The sequence below is a fragment of the Boleophthalmus pectinirostris genome, unplaced genomic scaffold, assembly GCF_026225935.1.
Source record: "Boleophthalmus pectinirostris isolate CB_2022bp ecotype Guang Dong unplaced genomic scaffold, ASM2622593v1 HiC_scaffold_13, whole genome shotgun sequence".
Taxonomy (NCBI): Eukaryota; Metazoa; Chordata; class Actinopteri; order Gobiiformes; family Gobiidae; genus Boleophthalmus; species Boleophthalmus pectinirostris.
Window position 1 is genome coordinate 29,144,893 of NW_026571036.1, and position 26,000 is coordinate 29,170,892.

Sequence of the window (26,000 nt, forward strand, 5' to 3'; positions counted from 1 at the left end):
GGGAGTAAACAGGACTAAACCAAACCCAATCCAGGACAGGACTAGAACAGGACTAAACCAGGACAAAACTAGGACTAAACCAGGACAAGACTGGACCGGGACTAAACCAGGACTAAACCAGGGCAGGACTAGACCAAGATCAAACCAAGACTAAACCAAGACTAAACCAGGACTAAACCAGGACTAACAGGACTAAACCGGGACTAAACTAGGACTACACAAGGACAGGACTAGAACAGGACTAAACTAGGACTAAACCCGGACAGGACTAAACCAGGACTAAACTAGGACTACACAAGGACAGGACTAGACCGGGACTAAACCAGGACTAAACCAGGGCAGGACTAGACCAGGACTAAACCAGGACCAGACCAAGACTAAACCAGCATTAAACCAGGACTAAACCAGGACTAAACCAGGACTAAACTAGGATTAAACCAGGACAGGACTGGAACAGGACTAAACCAGGACAGGACTAGACCAAGACTAAACCAGGACTAAACCAGGACTAAACTAGGACTAAACCAGGACAGGACTAGAACAGGACTAAACTAGGACTAAACCAGGACAAGACTGGACCGGGACTAAACCAGGACTAAACCATGGCAGGACTAGACCAAGATCAAACCAGCACTAAACCAGGACAGGACTAGACCAGGATTAAACCAGGACTAAACCAGGACTAAACCGGGACTAAACTAGGACTACACAAGGACAGGACTAAACCAGGACTAACTAGGACTACAACAGGACAGGACTAAACCAGGACTAAACTAGGACTACACAAGGACTAGGGACAAACAGGACTAAACCAGGACTAGAAGGACTAAACAGGACCAGACCAAGACTAAACCAGCATTAAACCAGGACTAAACCAGGACTAAACTAGGATTAAACCAGGACAGGACTGGAACACTAAACCAGGACAGGACTAAAACAGGACTAAACCAGGACTAAACTAGGACTAAACCCGGACAGGACTAAACCAGGACTAAACTATGACTAAACCATGACAAGACTGGACCGGGACTAAACCAGGACTAAACCAGGGCAGGACTAGACCAAGATCAAACCAAGACTAAACCAAGACTAAACCAGGACTAAACCAGGACTAAACCGGGACTAAACTAGGACTACACAAGGACAGGACTAGAACAGGACTAAACCTGGACAGGACTAAACCAGGACTAAACTAGGACTACACAAGGACAGGACTAGACCGGGACTAAACCAGGACTAAACCAGGGCAGGACTAGACCAGGACTAAACCAGGACCAGACCAAGACTAAACCAGCATTAAACCAGGACTAAACCAGGACTAAACTAGGATTAAACCAGGACAGGACTGGAACAGGACTAAACCAGGACAGGACTAGACCAAGACTAGACCAAGACTAAACTAGGACTAAACCAGGACAGGACTATACCAGGACTAAACTACGGCAGGACTAGATTGGGACTAAACCAGGACAGAACTAGACTACGACTAAACCCTGCGGACCCCCACTCGAGTACTGGTCTCGAGTACTACGACACTATCATATAGAACCTTAAAAGAGGGGTATGTTTGAGTACTTTTAAGTATTTTTTTTTATTATTTTAACAACCATATAAATGAGATGATTATAAGAATACTGTTACTACTACATCTACTTCTACTACAGTAATAATAACGACCTTAATACAAAATACACACGGTAAGCAACTCCATAGGATATAATAATGGTCAGTGTATAGACAGAAGTACTGCACTCAAATGAAACAGTAATTTGTGACTGTAAAGTGCTTGAGTCAATATTAAAGCAGCAGCCTGTGGGGATCTCAGCCTCAACCAAGGTTCACCGCATCAAGTCTCTAATGTTACTGCAGTTATTTACATAGATTCGTTAGATACCTGTGCTGTAAAACCCTCTTTTGTTTCTCCTTCTCATCTGGAATCTGTTTGTGTGAATGTGGACTTGAGTTAGCGGCACCATTGACTCTCTCTATCATGCATTATTAATAGGCCTAAACAGTATGATCCAAAAGCAGTGAGCCCCATAAATAAACCAGCACATTGCCTATCTCCCCTCTCCCCCGGGACCGGCGAGCCTGTATTTAACACCAGCCGCTCCCAGGAGAAGGCGATTTCACTCCTGGATGTGTAAACTAAAGCGGGCGCTCTTTGTAGAACACACTTTGTAGACTGGGTTTGGTCCTGGTTCAGATCTGGGTCACGGACAATTCAATTTTGCGTTCACCTGCTCGTGTGCATCATCAAATCCTCATGATGGCTTTATTTAGACGTAAAGTTGCACTGTGTAACTTTTCTGTCTCCGTGGAGATGTTATTATTTTGTCTGGAATGTCTCAGTGTGGCATTAAACGTTTCCATATTGCGTTTACTTAACAATGTGTGTTTTATTGACCTAAAAACTCGCATTCTGACTGTGAATGGGCTCGCCTCTCCACTGATCTGAGATGTAAGTTGGCCCTAAGTGTAATGCCATACTGTGGAACATTCTAGTGTCCATAGAGATTTTATTGCTTTGCTACTGGTATAATTGCTGGTGTGTTTATTGCACAAAAAAATAAAAAATCTACATTGTTAGAAGGCTCATTTCTCCACAGATCTGGCCTGTTACTTGGCCTGTTGCCATCTTCTGCTCGTCTCCATGGGGATAGATATGTTTAATGTGATACTGTGGAACATTAGGTCAAACATTAACATCTCCCTGGAGACAAGCAGGTTACAGAAATGTTACACAGACCAGGACTAAACCAGAACTAAACCAGGACAGGACTAGACCAGGACTAAACCAGAACTAAACCAGGACAGGACTAGACCAGGACTAAACTGGGACTAAACCAGGGCAGGACTAAACCAAAACTAAACCAGAACTAAACCAGGACAGGACTAGACCAGGACTAAACTGGGACTAAACCAGGGCAGGACTAAACCAAAACTAAACCAGAACTAAACTGGGACTAAACTAGGACAGGACTAAATCAGGGTTAAACTAAGACTAAATCAGGACAAGACAAAACCAGGACTAACCCAGGACTAAATCAGGGCATTACTGGACTAAGACTAAACCAGGACAGGACTACACCAGGGCAGGAGTAGATCAAGACAGGAATAGACCCGGTCTAATCTAGGACAGGACTAGACCAGAACTAAACAAGGCCAGGACTAAACCAGGACTAATCCAGGGACTAAACTACACCAGGACAGGACTACACCAGTACTAAACCAGGACTAAACTAAGGACTAAACCAGGACAGGACTAGACTAAACCAGGTCAGGACTAGACTAAACCAGGTCAGGACTAGACCAGGACTAAACAAGGCCAGGACTAAACCAGGACTAATCCAGGGACTAAACTACACCAGGACAGGACTACACCAGTACTAAACCAGGACTAAACTAAGGACTAAACCAGGACAGGACTAGACTAAACCAGGTCAGGACTAGACTAAACCAGGTCAGGACTAGACCAGGACTAAACAAGGCCAGGACTAAACCAGGACTAATCCAGGGACTAAACTACACCAGGACAGGACTACACCAGTACTAAACCAGGACTAAACTAAGGACTAAACCAGGACAGGACTAGACTAAACCAGGTCAGGACTAGACTAAACCAGGTCAGGACTAGACCAGGACTAAACCAGGGACTAAACCTGGACAGGACTAGACCAGGTCAGAACTAGACCAGAACAGGACTAAACCAAGACTTAAGCAGGACTAAACCAGAACTAAACCAGGACAGGACTACACCAGGACAGAACTAGACCAAGATTAATCCAGGACTAAACCAGAATGGGACTACACCAGTACTAAACCAGGACTAAGCGAGAGACTAAACCAGGACAGGACTAGACCAGAACAGGACTAAACCAAGACTTAATCAGGACTTAACTAAAACTAAACCAGGACAGGACTAGACCAGAACAAGACTAGATCTGGATTAAACCAGAACAAGACTAGACCAGGTCTAAACCAGATCTAGACCAGGACCAATCCAAACCAGCATGAACCCACCTCAGTCCTGATGTAACCCTGGTGTTGGGTTGAACTCCTCAGGAAGAGAATTTCACAGTTAAATTTCCAAACATGTAGCAGTTACATCAGCAGACTTCATAGAGCTCGTGTTTTGAGCCTCGCAGACACCAACTTCAGCCTATCAGCACAATCTGAACACGCTGGAGTTTAATCCGTAAACACAGCGCTTAAATAGAATATGCAAGTTTGTTTACACCGCGGGGAACATGGGTGAGCTACAATGGTAGGGACTCACTTTTAAGCAACAAAATGAGTGCGGTGTAATGCAAAATTGATTCTTTGGTGCTTTCTACCATGTTATAATGTTATCCCCTTATTAAAAATGTGCCTGAGGAGGTTGTAGATGCCGTCCATGCATGTCTGAGTAATCTAGAGATCTCTACAAGGCCCCCGATTCTGTCCAAGACCCACAAACCTACGTCGTTCATGTTTTCTATTAATACACAAAAGCGTGATACAAAACAATCCGCTATAACTTCGCAGATAGTGTTGCGATAGTGCTCTGAAGGGGGAGTGACTAAGCGAGGAGAGCAAAGAGAGAAGAAACAAGCTGGAACTTATAAAACGTGTTAATATGTTGTTTTTTGGTGAAGCATTTTAAAACAATGAAAGGTAACGTGATGATCTAAGGCTCTGTTCACACTGCAGCCTGAAGTGGCCCAAATCTGATTTTTTATTTTTTTGCCCCTATGCGACCTGAATCTGATCTTTTAATGACAGTTTGAGCGACACAGATCCGAATTTTTTCTTTTGACATGTGACTTCAGTGTGAACGGTCAGGTCACATTCATCCCACCTACACGTCAGGCTCAGAGTCTAGTCAATGGAGGGAAAGCGAGGTGAGCGAGTTCATTCATATTTGGGGGGATCTCTGTATTCAGGTCAAACTGGAGGAGTCTTACCGGAACCGGGCAGTTTTTGAAACAATTGCCAAAGAAATGTCCGAGCGCGGCTACAGGCGTCCTGGCTCCAATGTCAACAAAAAATAAAGAGTCTGAGCCAAATGCAAGGAGGATAAAAACTTTATAAAGACCGGACGTGTGACCTGTGCATTTTATGAAAAACTGGACCTTATTTTGGGAGACAAGCCCAGAGTTTTATACGACTTCCATAAACACTGGGTATCATTAAGAAGCAGCTGATACGATACATACCTTGATACGATACATATGTCAATACAGTGCACTTTCAATACAATATGATATATTTCAAATCGATTCGATACAGTTCAATAAATAATAATTGCTAAATTATGGTTGTGATACTAAAAATAAACCACTTCTTATGCAAAGTTCATATGAAACACAAACATTTAAATCATGAAAACAGTGAAAATGTCAAATGTGTCGCATGAGTTTCTTCCTCTGAACAAACAACAAAACTGTAATATAATAAAAATAATTTAGTAAAATACATCAAAAAACACTCTTGATGATATATCAATGCAGCAGCCCACGGTATCAATACTGTATCGTCACATTAAACCATACAATATACTGATATTTCAATATTTTTGCACACCCTTAGTAAATAATGAGCTCACTTGATGCGTGTGACATTGTTGTGTCCTTCAGTGCAGATGTGAGACACTTTTAGGGCATTTAAAGTTCACACTGGAGATCACATACAAGTCACATTTAATTGGAATTGTGAACAACCTCACAAAAAAATCTGATTCCACAAAAAAATCAGAATAGAGCATTAAGCCCTGCAGTCTGACTGTAGTTTAAGTTTCATTAACAGTATTAGACAAAGAGTTAAAAATAACATTGCACTTCATGCAGTACTGATACTTTGCTGGGGGTGTTCTACATGAATGTGTATTGGCGGAATGTTCACCAGTTACCATGGAGACACAATGCACACATCAGCAAACACAGCCAAATACATTTAAAGTTTGTCTGAAAACTCAACAAAAAATACAAAACGGCTTTAAACAACACATTTCCAGGAGTCTGTGATCTGTACAAGTTTCATGGTCATGTTTAGGTGTTTAATTCTCAGACAGAAAAATGCCCACGGTTAGAATCCCACCCCCAGAGAACGTTGACGACATCAGCTGCAAAATATCAGTTTGTTTGGCCCTTTTAAATGTCCGCTCTCTGCTGAACAAATCTTTTATTGTTAATGACCTGATTTTAGAACACAAACTTGACTGCTTCTTTTTAACAGAAACATGGCTGGGTACAGATGCACCAGTTGTTCTCACAGAGGCCTCACCACCCACTTTTAACTTTGCTTTTTCAACCAGGAATGGTAAAAGGGGAGGTGGCACTGCTTCTATCTGTACAAACACACTGGCCACCAAACCTATTTTATTGAATAATTTTACAACTTTTGAACACCACTCAATTGTTTTTAGCAACCCCCAGATTTTATGTGTCACAGTCTACAGACCACCAAAGAAATGTAGTATTTTTATCAATGAGTTTTTATCTATATTACACAATTCTTTTAATATGATTATTATAACCGGTGATTTTAACTTACACATAGATAACCTTTTAGATCCTGTCGCAAATGAATTTTTAAATGTTCTTAATTATATGGATTTTACTCAGCACATCACACAGCCAACTCACAACAGAGGACACACTCTGGATCTGGTCATCACCTATGGCCTGACCACTAGTGTGTCCTCTGTGTCTGACCACTACTGTGTGTTTTTTAACATCACTGGTTTTATACACCGGGAGACCTCTGTGAGAACTGTGAGGAAGCGCCGTCTGACCCCTGAAGTGGCTGCAAATTTTATCGAAGTTTTAAATAAAAATCCCCCAGTTGTTTTACCTGCCCCTTGCGATTTTATCACTGACCATTTTAACAGTAGACTACGGTCAGCTCTGGATCTGGTTGCTCCACTCAAAACTAAAAACATCAAAACTAAGCTAAAACCCCCATGGAGAAATGAAGAGCTGAAAAAATCCAAGAGAGAGTGCAGGAGGGCAGAACGACGATGGAGAAAAAACAAAACTATAATAAACTATCAATTATTTAGTGATCAACAACGTACATACAACAACGCAATAAGAAACACAAGAAACCATTACTTTTCTACATTAATAACCAATAACAAAAATAATCCAAAAGTTCTTTTTTCAACCATCGACAACATTTTAAACCCTGATTTTAGCACATTTTACTTAACACCCACTGACTCTCTCTGTGAGCAGTTTGCAGACCACTTCACGGGTAAGATAAACACTATCAGATGTGATATTTTATCTTGTCAAAGCTCTGTTTTTAGTACATCTGAGTGTTTGTCTGGACCAGAGGAAACACTGGACAGTTTTGTCCTGGTTAATGCTGAGATGCTTGACAAAGTTTTCTCCTCAGTGAGGCCCACCACATGTCTTTTAGATCCAATTCCTACCCCATTTTTTAAGTCATTTTATGGATCTTTTAGGGATGAGCTTTTAACCATGATGAATTGCTCTCTTCAGACGGGGGTCTTTCCCTCTGCCTTCAAAACTGCAGTGGTGAGGCCCCTGCTGAAGAAGAGCAATTTAGATTTTAATGATTTTAACAACTACCGACCAGTGTCTAACCTACCATTTTTAAGCAAAATTTTAGAAAAACTTGTTTTTATTCAACTAAATTATTTTTTAGATGATCATAACATTTTGGAAAAATTTCAGTCTGGTTTTAGGGTGAACCACAGCACCGAGACCCGCCCTGGCAAAGATTTTAAATGATTTTAGAATAAATTGTGATTCACAAAAGGTGACCGTGTTGGTTCTACTGGATCTGAGCGCTGCCTTTGACACAGTAGACCACACTATTCTTTTAACTCGCCTAAAAGACCTCGGCCTCTCCGGTGCTGTTCATAAATGGTTCGCATCCTACCTCACAGACAGAACATTTATGGTGAGTGTAGACACATGCTCCTCCAGGGTCCATAAAATCATATGTGGTGTGCCCCAGGGCTCCATTTTAGGCCCTGTGCTTTTTAATTTGTACATGCTCCCTCTTGGTGGTGTCATCAGGAGACATGGAATCAACTTCCACAGCTACGCAGATGATACGCAGCTTTACATCTCCATGTCTCCTGATGACACCAGACCAATGGATGCTCTTTTTAACTGCATTCTAGATATCAAATCCTGGATGGCAGAAAACTTTCTCCAGCTTAACCAGGACAAAACTGAGGTTTTAGTCATTGGTCCTGAGGCCCAGAGAGAGAAACTTTTACCCAAACTACAAACACAGTCTTTTAACCCTTCTCCACAAGTGAAAAACCTGGGCGTCATTTTTGACTCTGAGCTGACTTTTATTCCACACATTAAGAACATTACAAAAATTGGTTTCTATCACTTAAAAAACATAGCCAGAGTCCGCCCCATTCTCTCTCTGGCCAACACAGAGACGCTGATGCATGCTTTTATCACCAGTCGAATAGACTACTGTAATGCCCTGCTCTCTGGTCTTCCCAAAAAGAGTATTTCAGGTTTACAATTACTACAAAATTCAGCAGCACGTGTCCTGACGAGGACCAGAGGGCGGGACCACATTATGCCGGTTTTAAAATCACTGCATTGGCTCCCTGTGAGTTTCAGGATCGATTTTAAAGTTCTTTTACTGGTTTTTAAATGTCTTAATGGTCTTGGGCCTTCTTATCTTTCAGAACTGCTTTTACCCTACGAACCCTCGCGGACCCTGCGCTCCTCCGGCAGCAGGCTCCTTGTCATTCCCAAAGTCAGGACACACACTCACGGAGAGGCGTCTTTTCAGTACTGTGGCCCTCGTCTATGGACCTGCAGCCGGAGGAGCTCAGGGCTGCAGAGAACGTTCATGTTTTTAAGAGTAGGCTCAAGACCCACCTTTTTAGCTTAGCTTTTGAATGAAATATCATATTTTTTACTTGTTTCTACTATACACATTTTAATTTATATTTATTTATTTTAGACTTATTTTTAGGATATGCAGTGTTTCCTCTGTAGGAGCCTCTGCATCAGGAGCAGAGGTCGGCTGTAGCTGTCGGGTCTGTCCCGTGGGCTCCTGGTGGAGAGTTGGAGCTTGGGCTTCATCTCTCCCTTGGCTCCTGTGGTGGTTCCTGGTGGTGGTGGACGTCTCTCGGCTCCTCTGATGCTGCTTTCTCAACTGGTTCGCCTGTATTCAGCCTCACATTTTACTATGTGTCGTTTTATGTATTTTAGCAGGTTAATGTGTGTGTGTGTGTCTGTGTGTGTGTGTGTGTGTGGGGGGGGGGTTTGGGTGTCTGTGATGTTTGGTTGTGTCGAGTTGGGCAGCTGTGGGGGTTGGGTTAGTGGGTGGGTGGGTGGAAATGTGGGATTGTTTTTAATCTGTGTAAAGCACTTTGTGTTACATTTTTGTATGAAAAGTGCTTTATAAATAAAGTTTGATTGATTGATTGATTGATTATTGAAATATGACAGAACATTGTACCTCTGTGTATGTTTTCAGTTGGAGTCCGGCGTTCCTCTGCCCAGTCCCTTCGAGCTCATGGGGAAAATCCTGATCAAGAACAAGAAGAAGCACCACAAGAAGGACAGCACCAAGAAGAAACTGTCCGAGCAGGTGTCCAACACGTGCAGCGACTCGTCCAGCGTGTGTGAGCCCTCCTCTCCCAGCGCAGGTATGATTCATGATTAAAAGAGTAGCTAAGGTTTCGTAACAAATTCTGTAATTAAATATTTGTCTATAGCAACGGACAAGGAAAATTATACAACAATGTCAAAGTAAAGACAGAAATTTAATTGAAAGAGTTACAAAAATTCTGAGAGTGAATCTATTCTATTCTTATTACTTGAAAATGGTTGAAGCACCATCTTTTTCCATCTTTTTTCAACTTAAGTAGTGGATTTTTAAGGTTGCACCATGTAACTTCTCTGCTCATTAAGTTAGTGTTGCTTTAGCTATGATGTTCCACAGTATTATGTTTATCTGTGTAGCAATTTCTCAATTTATAGTTACTTCATACTGCTCAAAAATACCTTAAGAATCCAACATTTTTACTCTTGAGTTTGGTAGCCGCCCCACAGATCTGAACTGGTGGTGTCACTTGTTTGTCTCCATGGAGATAAAGCAAAATAATGATGAAAAACTGTTGATAAACAGATATGACAGCACTTCCTGAACTATCACTAGGGCTATGTATCATTAAGAAGTTGCCGATTCGATACGATATATTTTAAAATGATTCAATACAGTTCAGTAAAAAGTAATGGATAAATCATGGCTGTGATGCTGAAAGTCTTTGTTAAATCTACTTCTTGTGCAAAGTTCATATTGAACACATCAGCTTTAATCATCAAAACAGTGAAAATGTCAAATAAATTAGGTTCCTTCCACTAAACAAGCAACAAAATTGTAGCACTGTAACAAAATAATTGAGTAAAATATACCAAAAAACACTCTTGGTGATATATGGATACAGCAGTCCATAATATTGATACTGTATCATCACATTAAACGATACGATATATTGATATTTTGATATTTTTGCACAACCCTAATTGTCACATGACATCACAAGGTGGAACAGAGCATTTGAGAGAAGAGTTCAACCTAAATATGCGTTTGTGTTAAACATGTGTGAATGAAACAAAACACAACTCCAGGTCTGTTCATCAATTTCAATTCATCTTTATTCCAGACTCATGATCCATTTTTACAACAGACAAGGACAGTGACAATACAAACCAAGAAACATTTCTGTTTTTAAAGACTTCCATACCAGTGTCTCCACATATTGGCTCTATTCACACTTACATTACAAACCAGGAAGACGTCTGGAAACATGTGATGACAACTTCAGGTGTAGTTCCCGACACTGGGCTCACCAACCGACTGTGATCAAACCCACTGAAGTAAATGTGATCAGCGGTTAATAAAGACTGTGCTCCAGTTTACACATACATGGGGATTTTTTTTTTAAACAGAGACATTTCTCTTCATTTGTACCATTCTTTTACTCGCAAACAGTGAATTCGCTTCTGAAAATGAATCTTTCTAAAAACTCCAGCTAGAGTGGAGATTCTGGAAAATGGTTTGGCGTTTGCATGTAAAGTTAGTTTTAGACAACTGACACGCCGAAAGTGCGACCAGTGTTTATGATGATGATGATGATGATGATGCCGCATTCAGAGCAACAGTCACATTTTTTTGGTGCAAACACTTTTCGTGTGTTTGCATTTGCACACACAGCTGATGTATCAAATCCACGACCAGAGACAAACGAGCTCAGAGGTCAGACATTTTGACACTTCTTTAACAGATCTGTGGAGAGGCGAGCCCGCTCAGTAATGCACGCTTTTCAAGGTATTTCTGAGTAATACTTTAATGAAATAAATGCTACAGGTTTGAATCTAATCCAGGTGCCGCCCAGAGACTCGGTGTAATTATGACGGCGCTCGATGGAGTATTTATGCGGGTCGATGTAAACAAAAACAATGCTGTGTGCACGATGTTATTTTGGAAAACGGAGGGAGGGAAATATTAGTTTCTCAACAACTATGCGTAAATGAAGACTGCAGACGTATGTGGTGTTTGGAATCATCTTGAATTTGGCTCCTCATCTCTTCTAATCACATGTACCCAGTGCACTCGGAGTTGTGTGTCAGTGGGGAAATGATGAAAACTGAAGTATGGTTGTAATTGTTGATGCGACAATGACATGGAGATTAAGAAAACTGGGACATTTTCAAATTTTTCTTAGAACAGAGCCCGCCAGAACAGAGCCTTTTGAACTGATATCATATTGCACTGAATCTCAAATTTGCGAGTGACATTATTTCATTGTCCGATTTGTTCAGCTGGCAAATAAAACTGTACATTCAAATTCTTAGTAGAGCTTGCGGAGTGTTGTCGTGCAGTAACAAGCGTTTCAGTCGCACTCGTCCATCGTGACCTCCTCAAAATCACCCTCAAAGCGTCATTGTAGTCACCTGCAGTCTTCGCAAACTGGCTTTTTTGTGATTAATCCAGAGGTGGGCTGTGATATGATTTAAACAATACCAACAGTAAAACCTACAGCGTAATACGGGCCCTTTAAAATAACAGTCACTCATTGCGTGTACAGTATACTCCCTGTGCAGTAAAGCTACACTGCCCGATATAAAACCATCATTTCACAGTGAGCGCTTTGAGTTATGATCTGTCTTATTTCAGCCTGACCGTCCATCTTTACTCCAGTCTTCCGAGCACCACTGCAGCTACGGCTCCATCACGCAAGCGGAACACAGCTATTGTTTATCTTTTATCATTTTCATAGCCCTCTCCGTCTCCTCGCGGCGATATCGGATTCTGCATACCATATACAAGTCTATTCACCGGAGGGTCCTAAACGTGGAGCCCGTTCGTTCGCCTTATGTTGTGTTTTATGGTGCTACATATTCTGCCAGATGCGCTTTGAAAACCTTATCCGTGTTTATCGCAGTCTGGAGTGTGTAATGAGTAAAAATGTGCATATAACCGTTTTGCGTAAGATATTTAGGTGTTTAGACAATTTGTAACATAATGTGTGGTTTATCAGCTCAGCTTCAAGTGGTCAGTGGTTCAAATTTGATGCTTTTTGCGTTAAGCCACACTGCCCCCTGCTGGAATAAAAATACAGCACAAGTATGTTTTTTCTTTGAATTATTATTTAACATAATCAAATATACAGACACCAATGTAGGAGAAAACTTGGGGTGTCAAAATTATACAAACAGTACAAAAATCAGTTATACTAAAGGAAAAAATACAAATATACTTAAATAAAATAGAATGCAAAAATAATACTGTTAAATTATAGATATTTCTGGCAGATATTGTATGTTTTAATAGCTTTACATGGTGTTATATTATATAGTATTGTATTTACTCTCAGTTACACATCAGTATAACCTTAGAAAAACAGGTATCTTTAAAAAAATAAAAATAAAAGTCTCATTTGTAGAAGGCTTTAAAATGGGTATAAAGCATTATGTTTAAAAAGAAATGATCGAGCTGTGGAATGAATGCACTAAGCATTCAATTTTGTTTGTTTTAATGTGTCACTTATATATACAATAAGTCATATGTTAAATTGTAAATGCAAACATGCTGTTCCTATGCTGCTTTCTTTCTTGAAATTCTTGGTACTTTTTATTCTAAGTATTTTTACCTCAGTCTGGGGTTGTAGTTGTAGTCTATGTTTTTTGTTTTTTTTTTTTTTTTTTTGTAGTGCTGCAAGATGACCGAATAAACTACTACTACTACTACTACAACTACTACTACTATTACTACAATTTATTTATTTTTATTTATTTATTTATTTTGCACATATAACATGACAATAGAAGAGGCAAAAAACCCAAAATGGCTCCACCTTATGAATACATAATACATTTTACAATTACTACTATTACTACTATTACTACTACTACTACTACTATTACTACTACTACTACAGCTACTACTACTAGTACTACTACTACATGTTAGTTCAGTTTGCCAGGACATACTTTTTAAATTTTATAAGAAGATGAGATGTAGTATCTTAGAACATAAAATGGTCTAAAATTTAGATCTTTGTTTTTTATGGGATCATTTGGGTATCATTAAAACGACAATACAATACTGCAATAACAGACACTATACAAGCTAATTATACTTATGAAATACTTACAAAAAAATTACCATGACATAAATTAGAGAGAACTCAAGACAAAAGGTTGGAAAACACTGATTTGTACAACAGTACTTAGTTGTGTTACATATAGCCTAGGTCGATACTAGTAAATAAAAGTAGCACGTTTTTATAGTAGTAAAGTTCTTCATTGCAATTTAATAATAATACTAATAATAATACATTCACAATAAAGTAAGACTAAAATAAGGACAGAAGAGACAAAACAGTAATGAGGAGCAGTTGTGTGTGGGAACTGTAGACTCTGAAGTGTGTTTTGAGCCATTTTTTGAAGATGTTTAGTGTGTCTGAGTTTCTGATGTAATCGGGGAGAGAGTTCCAGAGAGTTGGGTCTGCCATGGCAAAGGCTCGGTCCCCAATAATTACATCAAAAAAATGAGCTGTAATGTGTCATATAATACAGTAGTTCTCAAACGCATTAACTTACTATTTGTTTTTCCAAATAGTAAGTAAGCTCCAGATCTAAACGCTGACTTTTTCAGGCCTAAATCTGGACCAAATGAGGTTCCAAATTATACTATACCAGCTCTAAAATTAGACAAATAACAACAAATGAGGATAAAAAACATTCAACATACAACAAAAATCAATTTGCTCAGCCCACAAGCTTGCTCCCATATCGCAATTTTCCATAAATATACAAAAGCATTATACAAAACATTATAGTACAACTTCACAAACCTGGCGTGATGCAGTAGTTTCATTATTTTATTTTTATTTGTCACATATTTGCCTTGTGTCTTGTGTGTTATTCTCAATATTGGGAAGTAACTGCATACATTAAAATACTATTCTGTATACTAACTGAATCCACCTTGTGATGTCATGTGGTGATACAGGAAGTGCTCCATTGTGTTTTTAAACTCCATACACCTTCACTAAAATCATTTGGATAATTTGGATAATTGCAGCCCTGGAACTGCCAATCTAACACTAACTGAATCCACCTTGTGATGTCATGTGGCGATACAGGAAGTGCTCCATTGTGTTTTTAAACTCCATTCACCGTCATTAAAATCATTTGGATATTTTGGATAAATTTCAGCCCTGGAACTGCCAATCTCTATGGAACAAAAGGTAAAATGTAGCTGCCAACTACCACTACATGACATCACAAGGTGGAACAGAGCGTTTTGAATCTATTTTGTGTAATATAGGCCCTTTAATCCAGTTATTCAGTGTTCTGTAACTAAATACTTTTAAAAAACATTCTCCTCATCCCTGGTTATTATTATTATACTGTGTTTTTTGTTGTTGTTATGCAGGTTCGACCAAAGAGGAGATGGTTGATTCCTCACAGCCGCCAGAAGGGGGCGAGCTGAGCCTGAGACCTCATGGCAGAAAATCTATTGGTGAGTCACACACACTCTCTGACCTCCCACACAGAGGAACAGGGCTTCATTACACCAGACAGGATTCAGACTATGGTATTTTAGAAGTCATTAGCCAAAAGCATGACGATGATTCATATTTACAGAGGGGGGATTTTGCAAAATCGACTTTTCTGCCACGTTATAAGACTGTTCTCTCATCAAAACATGCCTGAAGAGGTTTTATACGTCATCCATGTGTGTCTGAGTGATCTAGTGATCTCTCCTGGGCCCTATTCATAGTCTTATTTCAGTTAACAGTGTTCTGTTTCCAATAGACACATCAAGAATCTCAGACTTCCGGTCATTGCGCAATGCATACTGGGAAGGATTTTTCGAAAAAGTGAGCATCAAACCGCCGTGTTTGTTTTCCCAGTGGGATGCGTCTATTGTCAAAGTCGATCTTTTCAGGTCTTTTGAACCATATGGCTTTTGTTTCTGGTTCTGATATTGTCATGTTTTAGTTTTGGGATTCGAACATCGTTAATTGTGTCTTTGTTGGCTCTCCTAACAGCTGAAAATGTTCGCTGCAAACTCGGGATTATTTAGGCAGTCAAAGATTACCTTTTTCGTCCTTCCCGTGGATCAATACTGCCCATCGCCTTTGCCTTTCACTATTTTTCAATTCCGTTGGGAAGGGAAACAGTTTGAACGGAGGTTTGAGTCACACACATCTGATTCCCTTTTGCATCTATGGAGTTCACAAACAAATTTCTTGAGCCGTTTTCCGCTGTTAGGATCCAACAACCACACAATTACGATGTCTGAATCCCAAAACTAAAATATGACAATATCAGAACCAGAAACAAATGTGATATGGTTCAAAAGACTTGAATAGATTGGCTTTGACAATAGACGCATCCCACTGTAAAATCATGGCGGTTTGATGCTCACTTTTTTGGAAAATCCTTCCCAATATGCATCGCGCAATGACCGGAAGTCCGAGATTCTTGATGTGTCTATGCTCGACATACATCACTCATGCTCCCATATGGCAATTTTCCTTAAACATATAGTACTGTGCAAAAGTTTTAGGCAGGTGTGAAAAAATGCTGTAAACAAAGAATGCTTTCAAAGATATAAATAATGATTGTTTGACATAGGAACTGGGTTTCAGAAAAATGGCAGCAGGTGCTCTGGACTGATGAGTCAAAATTTGAAAGATTTGGCTGTAGCAGAAGGCAGTTTGTTTGTCGAAGTGCTGGAGAGAGGTACAGTGATGAGTGTCTGCAGACAACAGTGAAGCATGGTGGAGGTTCCTTGAAAGTTTGGGGCTGCATTTCTACGAATGGAGTTGAAGATTTGGTCAGGATTAATGATGTTCTCACTGCTGAGAAATACAGGCAGATACTTATCCATCATGCAGTACCATCAAGGACGTATGACTGGCCCCAAATGAATTCTGCAGCAGGACAATGACTCCAAACATACAGCCAAAGTCATTAACAAATAGAAGACCAAGAAGTTCTGGAAGTGATGTTATGGCCCCCACAAAGCTCTGACCTCAACATCATGGAGTGTGTCTGGGATTACATGAAGAGACAGAAGGATGTGAGGAAGGCTACATCCACATCCAGATCTGTGGTTAGTTCTTCAACATGTTTGGAACAACCTTCCAGCCGAGTTCTTTCAAAAACTGTTCGAAGAATTGATGCTCTTTTGAAGGCAAAGGGAGGTCACACCAGATACTGATTTGATTTCCATTTCTCTTTTTTTCATTCACTGCATTTTGTTAATTGATGAAAATAAATGATTAACACTTCCATTTTTGAAGGCATTCCCAGTTTACAGCATTTTTTCACACCTGCCTATAACTTTTTCACAGAACTGTACAAAAAAATGATACAAAACATTATACTACAACTTCACAATCCTGATACAATGCAGTAGTTTCATTCTTCAAGAGCCTATATTACACAGAATTTACTCTTGTGAGCTTTAAATCTCATCAAAAACATAGCTGAAGTTGTGGTTTGTTGTCACACGTCACATCTCCAAAGCTCAAAATACTGTGTTCTACCTTGTGATGTCATGAAGTGTTTCCAGTTTGAGAGAAGAACTTTATAGCCTATACATACATATATACAAGATTTGTGTGTTAAACATGTGCAAATGAACAAAACAGATCAGAAAATAGTGTGACACAGGAATCTGTGTATCATTATTTTCAATTTTGTGTTTAAATGAATAATGGAAAAAACGGATAATGGCTGTTTCCCGTTTATGTGACTTAAACTGCGATGCCGGACTGAACCAGGACTGAACCAGGACTAAACCAGGACTAAAACAGGACTAAACCATTTTCAGTCCTGGTCTGATCCCGGTCTCAGTCCTTGTCTGAGTCCTGGTCTGCTCCTGGTCTGGTCCCGGTCTCAGTCCTGGTCTCAGTCCCGGTCTGGTCCCTGTCTGGTACCGGTCTGGTCCTGGTCTGGTCCCCATCTCAGTCCTGGTCTCAGTTCTGGTCTGGTCCCGGTCTCAGTCCCAGTCTCAGTCCTAGTCTCAGTCCTGGTCTGATCTTGGTCTGATCCTGTTCTGGTCCCGGTCTGGTCCTGGTCTCAATTCTCGTCTCAGTCCTGGTCTAGTCCCGGTTTCAGTGCTGGTCTCAGTCCCGGTCTAAGTCCCGGTCTGGTCCTGGTCTCAGTTCTTGTCTCAGTCCATTTCTAAGTCCCGGTCTGGTCCCAGTCTTATCCCGGTCTGGTCCCAGTCTCAGTTCTGGTCTGGCTCCGGTCTCAGTCCCAGTCTCAGTCCTGGTCTCAGTCCTGATCTTGGTCTGGTCCCGGACTCAGTTCTGGTCTGGTCCCGGTCTAAGTCCTGGTCTCAGTCCTGGTCTCAGTCCTGGTCTCAGTCCTGGTCTCAGTCCTGGTCTGGTTCCGGTACTATCCTGTTTTAATCCTGGTTAAGTCCTGGTTCAGTCCGTATGCGGCACAAAAGTCACGGATTCATTCAAACACATAATCGAAAACTGAAAAAACAAATTGTTATCTCTTTTTTCATTTTGGAGACAAATAATGAAGACATTTTTTTTATTTTTTTTTCATTTTCTTATTTTTGGTTTTATTTTGAAAGACGAATGAACTAATGATACACAGATTTATAGACCCTTTGAACCAGGTCAAATCAGAGCTCAACCAGGTCTAAACTAGGACTATTCCAGGACTATTGGTGAGTCACGCTTTTAACCTCAGATCCAAAGAGAAACCAGGAGACATCATTACTCCCTTTCACCAGCTATAATTTAGACAGCCGTATTTTGAGCTCTATTTCCTCAGACCACACTGACCCTGAATTCAAATACAAATCTGAAGTAGAGATTTTATAACACAGATGTTATCACTGGGGCGGAGTGACCCAAACAAAGTGATGGTAATTTCCTGTTCTTTGGCGGTTTGGAAAATGAAATGTTTTGATAAAGGTCTATTAATCTTGTATGTGTTTAAAATGGAAAACGATCACTATCACTGCATAATGTTATTTGCAATTTTGTGGACATGGCTTTTATAAGTGTACTGTTCCAATTTCTCCTAGTTATTAAACAGAACGTTGAACCCCATTAGTAGGGTTCAACGTTCTGTTTATCGGCGCCATTTTGAGAACTTTTCACCATCCAAATAATAAAATGTTACGTTTTGAATTGTTAATTACTACGGCAACAGTGCTAATTTTCCATCAGTTAGGAAAATATGGGTGGTTTTTAATATATATATTTTTTAATCTAGCATATTTTCAACATTTTTTTTCTATTGCTGTTGTTGTACTTTGGTGTTGCAACACTGAAGTTTTCGATAAAGGTCTATTAATCGTGTATATGTTTAAAATGGAAAACGGTCACTATCACTGCATAATGTTTTTTGTAATTTGCAATTTTGTGGACATGGCTTTTATTAGTGTACTGTTCCACCTTCTCATAGTTATTGTATTAATGGGGCTCAACTTCATTTTTATAGGCGCCATTTTGAGGACTTTTCAATATTCAAATGATGAATGTTTACTTTTGAATTGTTATTTACTATGGCAACTGTCCCATGCCATTAGTTAAGAAAATATGGGTGTTTTTTTGTACTAGGTGTTGTTTATTTGGCATATTTTTAATGCTTTTTTATTCTGTTGTTGTTGTTGTACTTTGGTGTTGCAACATGAAACAAAAAATGAAATGTTTTGATAAAGATCCAATGATTTGGTGGAAAACGATCATTATCACTGCATAATGTTATTTGCAATTTTGTGGACATGGTCTTTATATAAGTGTACTGCTCCAACTTTGATTGATTGGTTGATTGATTAGTTTTTATTTCGAGTTTGTGCCAAGAGAGAAACAGTAGTCATGTATACTACTAGTACTGTCAGGCGATTAAAAAATTGAGAGATTAATTAATTATGATCTGTAATTAATTCATCTAATTAATCTCTTTTTAATCTCACCTATAAATTGCTGAGAAAAGCCTTCAATTTGAGGTATTTTCATTTAAATTCATTATTGCATTATTGTGGCAGATCAAAAGACTGATATAGAACAAAAAAGTGACTTTATAAAGTAATTTATTGTCTAACAAACTTTAACAGATGCAGTCACTTACATTCCACAGTATCATCATTATTATTACTGTTACTAATCTGCATAAATATACTCAACTTTACAACATATAAACCATCACCACTCTAGAGCCACATCAGCCCGTTTGACATTATAATATGTTTAATGCAGTTTTGCACAACTCTCACAGAAACGAAACTTAAAAACCGCATGGCTCATTTGCATAAACTAAGCGAGAAAACAAAACAAAAAAACGCTCTTGTGCGCTGATGTGGTTCAGCTTCTATGGGACTAAAGGACACGACTCAGTAGAATATGATGGTTCTTTCTGTGACAGAGGGATGTTAATCTTGAAGGTGAGTCTGTTCTGTGTCTGTGTCACGATGTTTTCAGAGATCATACATGTGCATGTTTATCGCAGATGCGGCGAAAACGGGAATGAAAATTACAATTCTTTGCGGGAGTGATAAAAACTGATTTTATAATAAGGCAACTCGCACACAGAAACAGTAAAGTTAAAGAGATTAAAAATGAGATTAACGTGATTAAAAAAAACATAACGCGCCAAATATGACTGTAATTAATTAATCGCAATTAACGCGATAACTTGACACCCCTATATACTACATATACATTGTAAACAACAGAAAAGCACATTTCTCAAAAAGGAGTGGGAAGAAGAAAAACTTCCCTCATAGTCCCTCAACTTTCTGTTTATAAGCGTCATTTGAGGACTATTCACCATCCAAATGATCAAATGTTTTGTAGAAAAAAAGATGGCAGAGGCACTATGTGTATTTATTAGTTGTCACGCCAATGTTTTTCGGCTACTTCGTCTTCGTCAAGGCTGATGGAGTGACCAGTAGGTGTTTGATAGGGATCGTGACCCCAGACACTTGATAATTAAAAACTAAATATCCAAAAACACTACATACATGTTGAATCCAAGTATATAGACAACATACCATTCATAACACAACAGATAAAAAACACTGTTCTCAATGGTCCAGGTAGGTTTCATAGTGGTCCATGGGTGTATACTAATCTAAGTGCTCTTCTACTTGTTCTTATACAGCTCAAGATCTTTCTAAAGACATTCAGGAAAGGTTCATTTCTGTCCTATGACTTAGTATCAATACTTCAAATGAGTATTTAGTTTCAACACTAGTTTAAATATCGATTAGTGTCTGATTTTCAATCATTTTGGCCGCTCTAATCTCTATGGTCTGTGTTATTTCAGGTGAAGTGGAGGCAGAGAGCGAGGATGAAGACGACGACGATGATGACTGTAAAAAAGGATCCATGGACGAGGTCAGTGGTACAGCGTCACATTACCTATCAGATGCTGCCACCTAGTGTTCACTTGTGGGAACAGATGAGAATGCATTACTTCTCAATTCAGTGTAAAATCACAACAGCTTTCAGACCGCAGAGCTAAATGTATTTCAGCCACAAAGTAGAATTATAATCTTCATCAAATTGTCAAGGGAAAACTAGACAAAATTTTTTCTGAAAACCTTCTCATAAAATAATATCTAATACATATCCAACTGTAATGTTTTGTGTGTGTGTGTGTGTGTGTGTGTACAGGGCACTGCTGGTAGTGAGGCCTTTGCTACAGAAGAAATGTCCAACCTGGTGATCTACATCCAGCCAGTCAAGTTCAACAGCTTTGAGGCTTCCAAAAGTATGTTGTTATCAAGAGTTTTTACTTTTAAAAACAAGACAATGTGCATCTCTATTAACAATAAATATACAATATTAAAGGTGCATGGTGTAACTTTTCTGATGGAAGGTCTGTCAGATTTGTCAACAATCCTAACCCTAACCCTTGTATTTATTTATTTATTTATTTATTTATCTATCTATCTATTTATTTATTTTTTGTTTATTTATGAGACAGGGACAGTGCCCAGTATAGGCCATTAAAATTCACCTGTAGTCCCTGGTGCATGTTTTTTAAGGTTTTCTCCATAGACACGTTATTGCTTTGTCTGGAATGTTCCACAGTATGGCATTAAACCTGTCTTCATGGGGACCAAACCAGACCAAGTTACAGGTCAGATCTGTGGAGAGGCGACTCCACTCACTGTTACAATGCCTGTTTTTCTAGGGTGAGCTGTAAAACCACCTGTAATTGAATATGTTAGGTGGAGCTGTTTAAAGTCATACTGTGGAACATTCCAGGTAGAGCACTGATATATCCATCAAAACAAGCAGGTGGTGGACCTCCAAACAAAAAGTTACATAGTGCACATTTAATTTTACTATTATTCATATTTTTACAAATATTTAAAGCATTTTAATATAATCTAATGTAATTTTTGAGCATTTGGAATCTCTGAACCCTGGTGGAGGACACACAAAATAACATTGATTTAGAAGATTTTACTTAAAATATTATCAAATAAATAGGACCAGTACACAGATCTCCCTCAGAGTTAAAGGTGCAACTTTTCTGGTGAAGGGTTCATCACCTCTTATCTTCATGGAGTTGTTTTTGCTTTGTCTAGAATGTTCCACAATAGATCTTAAACCTATCAATTCTCAATTGAGACAACAATGGGCTACAGTACAGGTCAGATCTGTGGAGAGGCAACCCTATTCACTGAGAGAGTTATAGTATTTCTGAGCAACAGAAACACCCATAATGAATAATTGATCGATAATTGATCGTGTTTAATATCACACCATGGAACATTCCAGACAAAGTAATAACATTTCCAAGGAGACGAGCAGGTGACAGACCCTCCACTAGAAAAGTTGCACAGTGCACCTTTGTAAGTGTGCCAGGTATGATATTTTAAAAATACACTTCTACAAACTGCTGTATTTTAGAGAGGACCTGTTTTGTCCCGACTCTCAAGAATCACCATTATATGAATCACAGTAGTAGTAGTAGTAGTAGTGGTAGTAGTAGTAGTATCATTTGAAAGTTATTTGCAGCACTACAAAAACATATACTTTATTACATAACATTTATTATTACATACATATGCACAGTTACCATCATATGTAAGAGTATATGATAATGTTTTTCTTGTTTTTCTTTCTAGAGATAAATCGAAGTTTCCAGATGTCTTCCTTCGTAGAAACAAAAGCTCTGGAACAGCTCACCAAGTCCCCTGTGGAGTTTGTGGAGTATCCTTTTCACGTGGATTTTAATGGAGATCAAATACAGTACCGTCATATATCTGTGAGAACAAAACACAGGCGATAGTAGCTGTATACAAAGTCAGTTTTAGTAATACAGGTGAAAAAGGTGCATATTAAAAGTGCTTACTTTTCTTTTTCCGCTACTAGTTTCTGTTACTATGATATAAAATCTATCTTCAGTCAATTACAGATGTTTTTATAGCTGAGAAATACTTGAAAGAAAAGAAAAAGAAACAAAACACATGGTTCTTTACTATAGTGGGCGTCACCTTTTCATAGATCTGACTTTTTTGCAAAAAGACATGGAAACACACACCAGACATGTTACACCGTGCAATTCAGTAAACACACACAAAATCTGATCAAAAATTATTGCGTCTGGTTACTGTAGTGATCGGATTTCCCTGGTCATGTAACTGTACCCATTGTAATCTTTAAATCTAACTGTTCAGATACAACAAGTCTCAGCTGAGCAGGATCTACCCCAAAGGCACCAGAGTGGACTCCTCCAACTACAACCCGCAGCTCTTCTGGAACGCAGGCTGTCAACTGGTGGCTCTCAACTTCCAGACGATTGGTAAGACAATTATGATTAGTCCTTCGTTAGGTTTAAAATTCACAAGAGTCAATTTTGAGTAATACAGGACCTTTAAAAAATCCACCAGTTTATTCAACTCCTAAATCAAAGGTTGACAGAGTTTGTGGTTTGTGTGCAGATCTGTCCATGCAGCTGAACCTGGGCATGTACGAGTACAACGGGAAATGTGGATATCGACTCAAACCAGAGTTTATGAGACGACCAGACAAGAACTTTGACCCCTTCACCGAGAACACCGTGGACGGGATAGTCGCCAATACTTTATCTGTCAAGGTACGAGAGCTTCATCAAACTGCAAAAACATGAACTAAATACTTTTAAAGAACATAAAGACATACTGGGCTTGTGTCATACACGACTCCCGTGGATCATAATGTTTTATTTTACACATTTTAAACGGCAGTATTCATCTAAAACGAAACAACTCTTATGTAACAGATAAATCCAAATCCGCTTTATTTCTATAGCACATTTTTACAAACAAAGCAGTTTCAAGAATGCTGATAGAGCTCATAAAATGAAGACAACAAAAAGGTAAAATTGTTAAAATTTGGTCACACCAGCCCTAAAATGATAAAGCCAGTAAAACCCTATGTCCTCTCAAGCGTCATTCTGGCACTGTTTTCCTTACAACTTCTTGTATACAGCTGAGATATATATTTTATTACTATATTTCTATAGTTAATTTTCTTTGAACATTTTCAAAAAAGGTATGAATGCACAACAAATCGTCTCCATACTCTCAGAACATCTACATTTGACAAAGGTGGAATTTTTTTTTAAAGTAAAATGCAATTTTGTTCTATCTTTTGTTTGTTTGTTACTTTTTTTTGTTAAATGTACATGTCCCGAGAGTATGGAGACTACATGTTGTGCCTTCATACTTTTAAATGTTCAAATAAAATTTACTTTAATTCTAACTCTATATTTTATTTTGACATGTACATGCACATATATATAAAATGATGCCTTATATTTGACATCAGTCTCTTGCTAGTTCTGCTACTGATTTAGAATTTAATATACAATTTCTGTTTGTTATTATAATATGCTGTGAGCTACTGTTTCCCTTGTGGATCAGTAAAGTTTGTCTAAGTCTAATTCCACTCACTTCTGCCACCTGCTTGTCTCCATGTAGATGTTTGCTTTGTTCGGATATTCCATAGTAGGGCATCTGTATCCATGGAGACAAAAACATGTCTTCAAAGGGTTTAGTTACATATCTTACATATCTAATCTGTGGAGACACATGCCAGTCCCCAGTTTATCAAGGTATTTTTTGAGCAATGAAGCATATGTAAGAAAAACAAGTTTAATACGATACTGTGGAACAATCCATGGAGACATTGCATTATAACTAATACATTTTATCTGGACTTTCTCCTCAGCTCTCCTTAACTCTTCTATCATTTATGCTCTGTGTGTTTCTCTTCTCAGATCATATCGGGGCAGTTCTTGTCAGATAAAAAAGTTGGTACATATGTGGAGATTGACATGTTCGGCCTCCCGGTGGACACCAAGAGAAAAGCGTTCAAAACCAAGACGTCCCAGGGCAACGCCATCAACCCAGTGTGGGAGGAGGAGGCCATCGTGTTCAAGAAGGTCAGAAAATACATACATGTCTTACTTTAGCACAAAAAATATTATAACCCAGGAATTCTAAATCATTTTATTTAAAGAGCCATTAAACACCTTCCCGAAGCTTTACTCCGCACATAAGCAAAATCTGAAAAATCCTCCAGAGTGGGCGGTGTCTAGTGGGTTAGGGGGAGCAGGTGTGAGTGGAGTGGGTAAGGGGTGGGCTCTGGAGCAATGATTGAGAGCCGACTGAGTTTTCTCCAGACACGGGGGACATCACGGTGCCCGGCGGTGCCAGGTAGGGGCGGGGCAGAGTGGGACTCTTCACGTCCCGCCCGTGGACACCAGTGGCTGTGCTCATCACGTAATAACCTGCATCTGACTCTTTGGCGGCCCTTTGTCCGACCCGATTTTTAACATATATGCACTAAAATGCCAAAATAAGACCAGGGATAAGATACATTTCTATATTAGATCAATTTACACATAATCTGTTGAAAAAAAATGCTGGTGTTTAGTGACCCTTTCATATACTAAAATTTCAAATGGTTTTCTGTAGTTAATATTAGATGAATTGCTTGGCAAATCATCATTTTTATTATTTGTGTATTTGGTTAAAGGTCCTACAGTATATTACACAAAATTTACTCTTGTGAACTTTAATGTTGTTACCTCCTCGAAAACATACTCTGAGTTGTGTTTTGTTTCATTCACACCTGTTTGAGTAATCCTGGTTTATTAGTCTGTCTGTATCTCTAAAGCTCGAAATGCTCTGCTCCACATTGTGATGTCATGAAGCAGTAGTTTTTAAGTTAACAGCTACATTTTACCTTTATTTCAGTAGAGATTGGCAATTCCAGGGCTGAAATGATCCAAATTATTATAGTGAAGGTGCATGGAGTTAAAACCATATGAGAGCACTTCCTGTAATACCACATGACATCACTAGGTGGACCATAGTATTTTCTGGTTGAGAGAAGAACTCGGGTTTGTGTGTTAAACATGTGTGAATGAAACAAAACACAACTCCAGGTCTGTTTGTGATGAGGAGAACAACATTAATATAGATCAGAAAATAGTGTAATATGGAGC

The 26,000-nt window shown here is 39.1% G+C and overlaps 1 protein-coding gene across 1 annotated transcript in view; it reads left to right on the top strand.

Moving 5' to 3' along the window:
* The window catches only part of LOC110168269 (1-phosphatidylinositol 4,5-bisphosphate phosphodiesterase beta-1), a 521,321-nt gene that overhangs the window by 424,360 nt on the left and 70,961 nt on the right, over window positions 1-26,000 (top strand). The window contains 7 exon segments of the mRNA XM_055149396.1: window positions 9,469-9,640; window positions 20,817-20,887; window positions 21,167-21,263; window positions 22,633-22,717; window positions 23,185-23,309; window positions 23,449-23,603; window positions 24,768-24,932. Of these exon segments, the coding sequence (XP_055005371.1) occupies window positions 9,469-9,640; window positions 20,817-20,887; window positions 21,167-21,263; window positions 22,633-22,717; window positions 23,185-23,309; window positions 23,449-23,603; window positions 24,768-24,932 (870 nt within the window).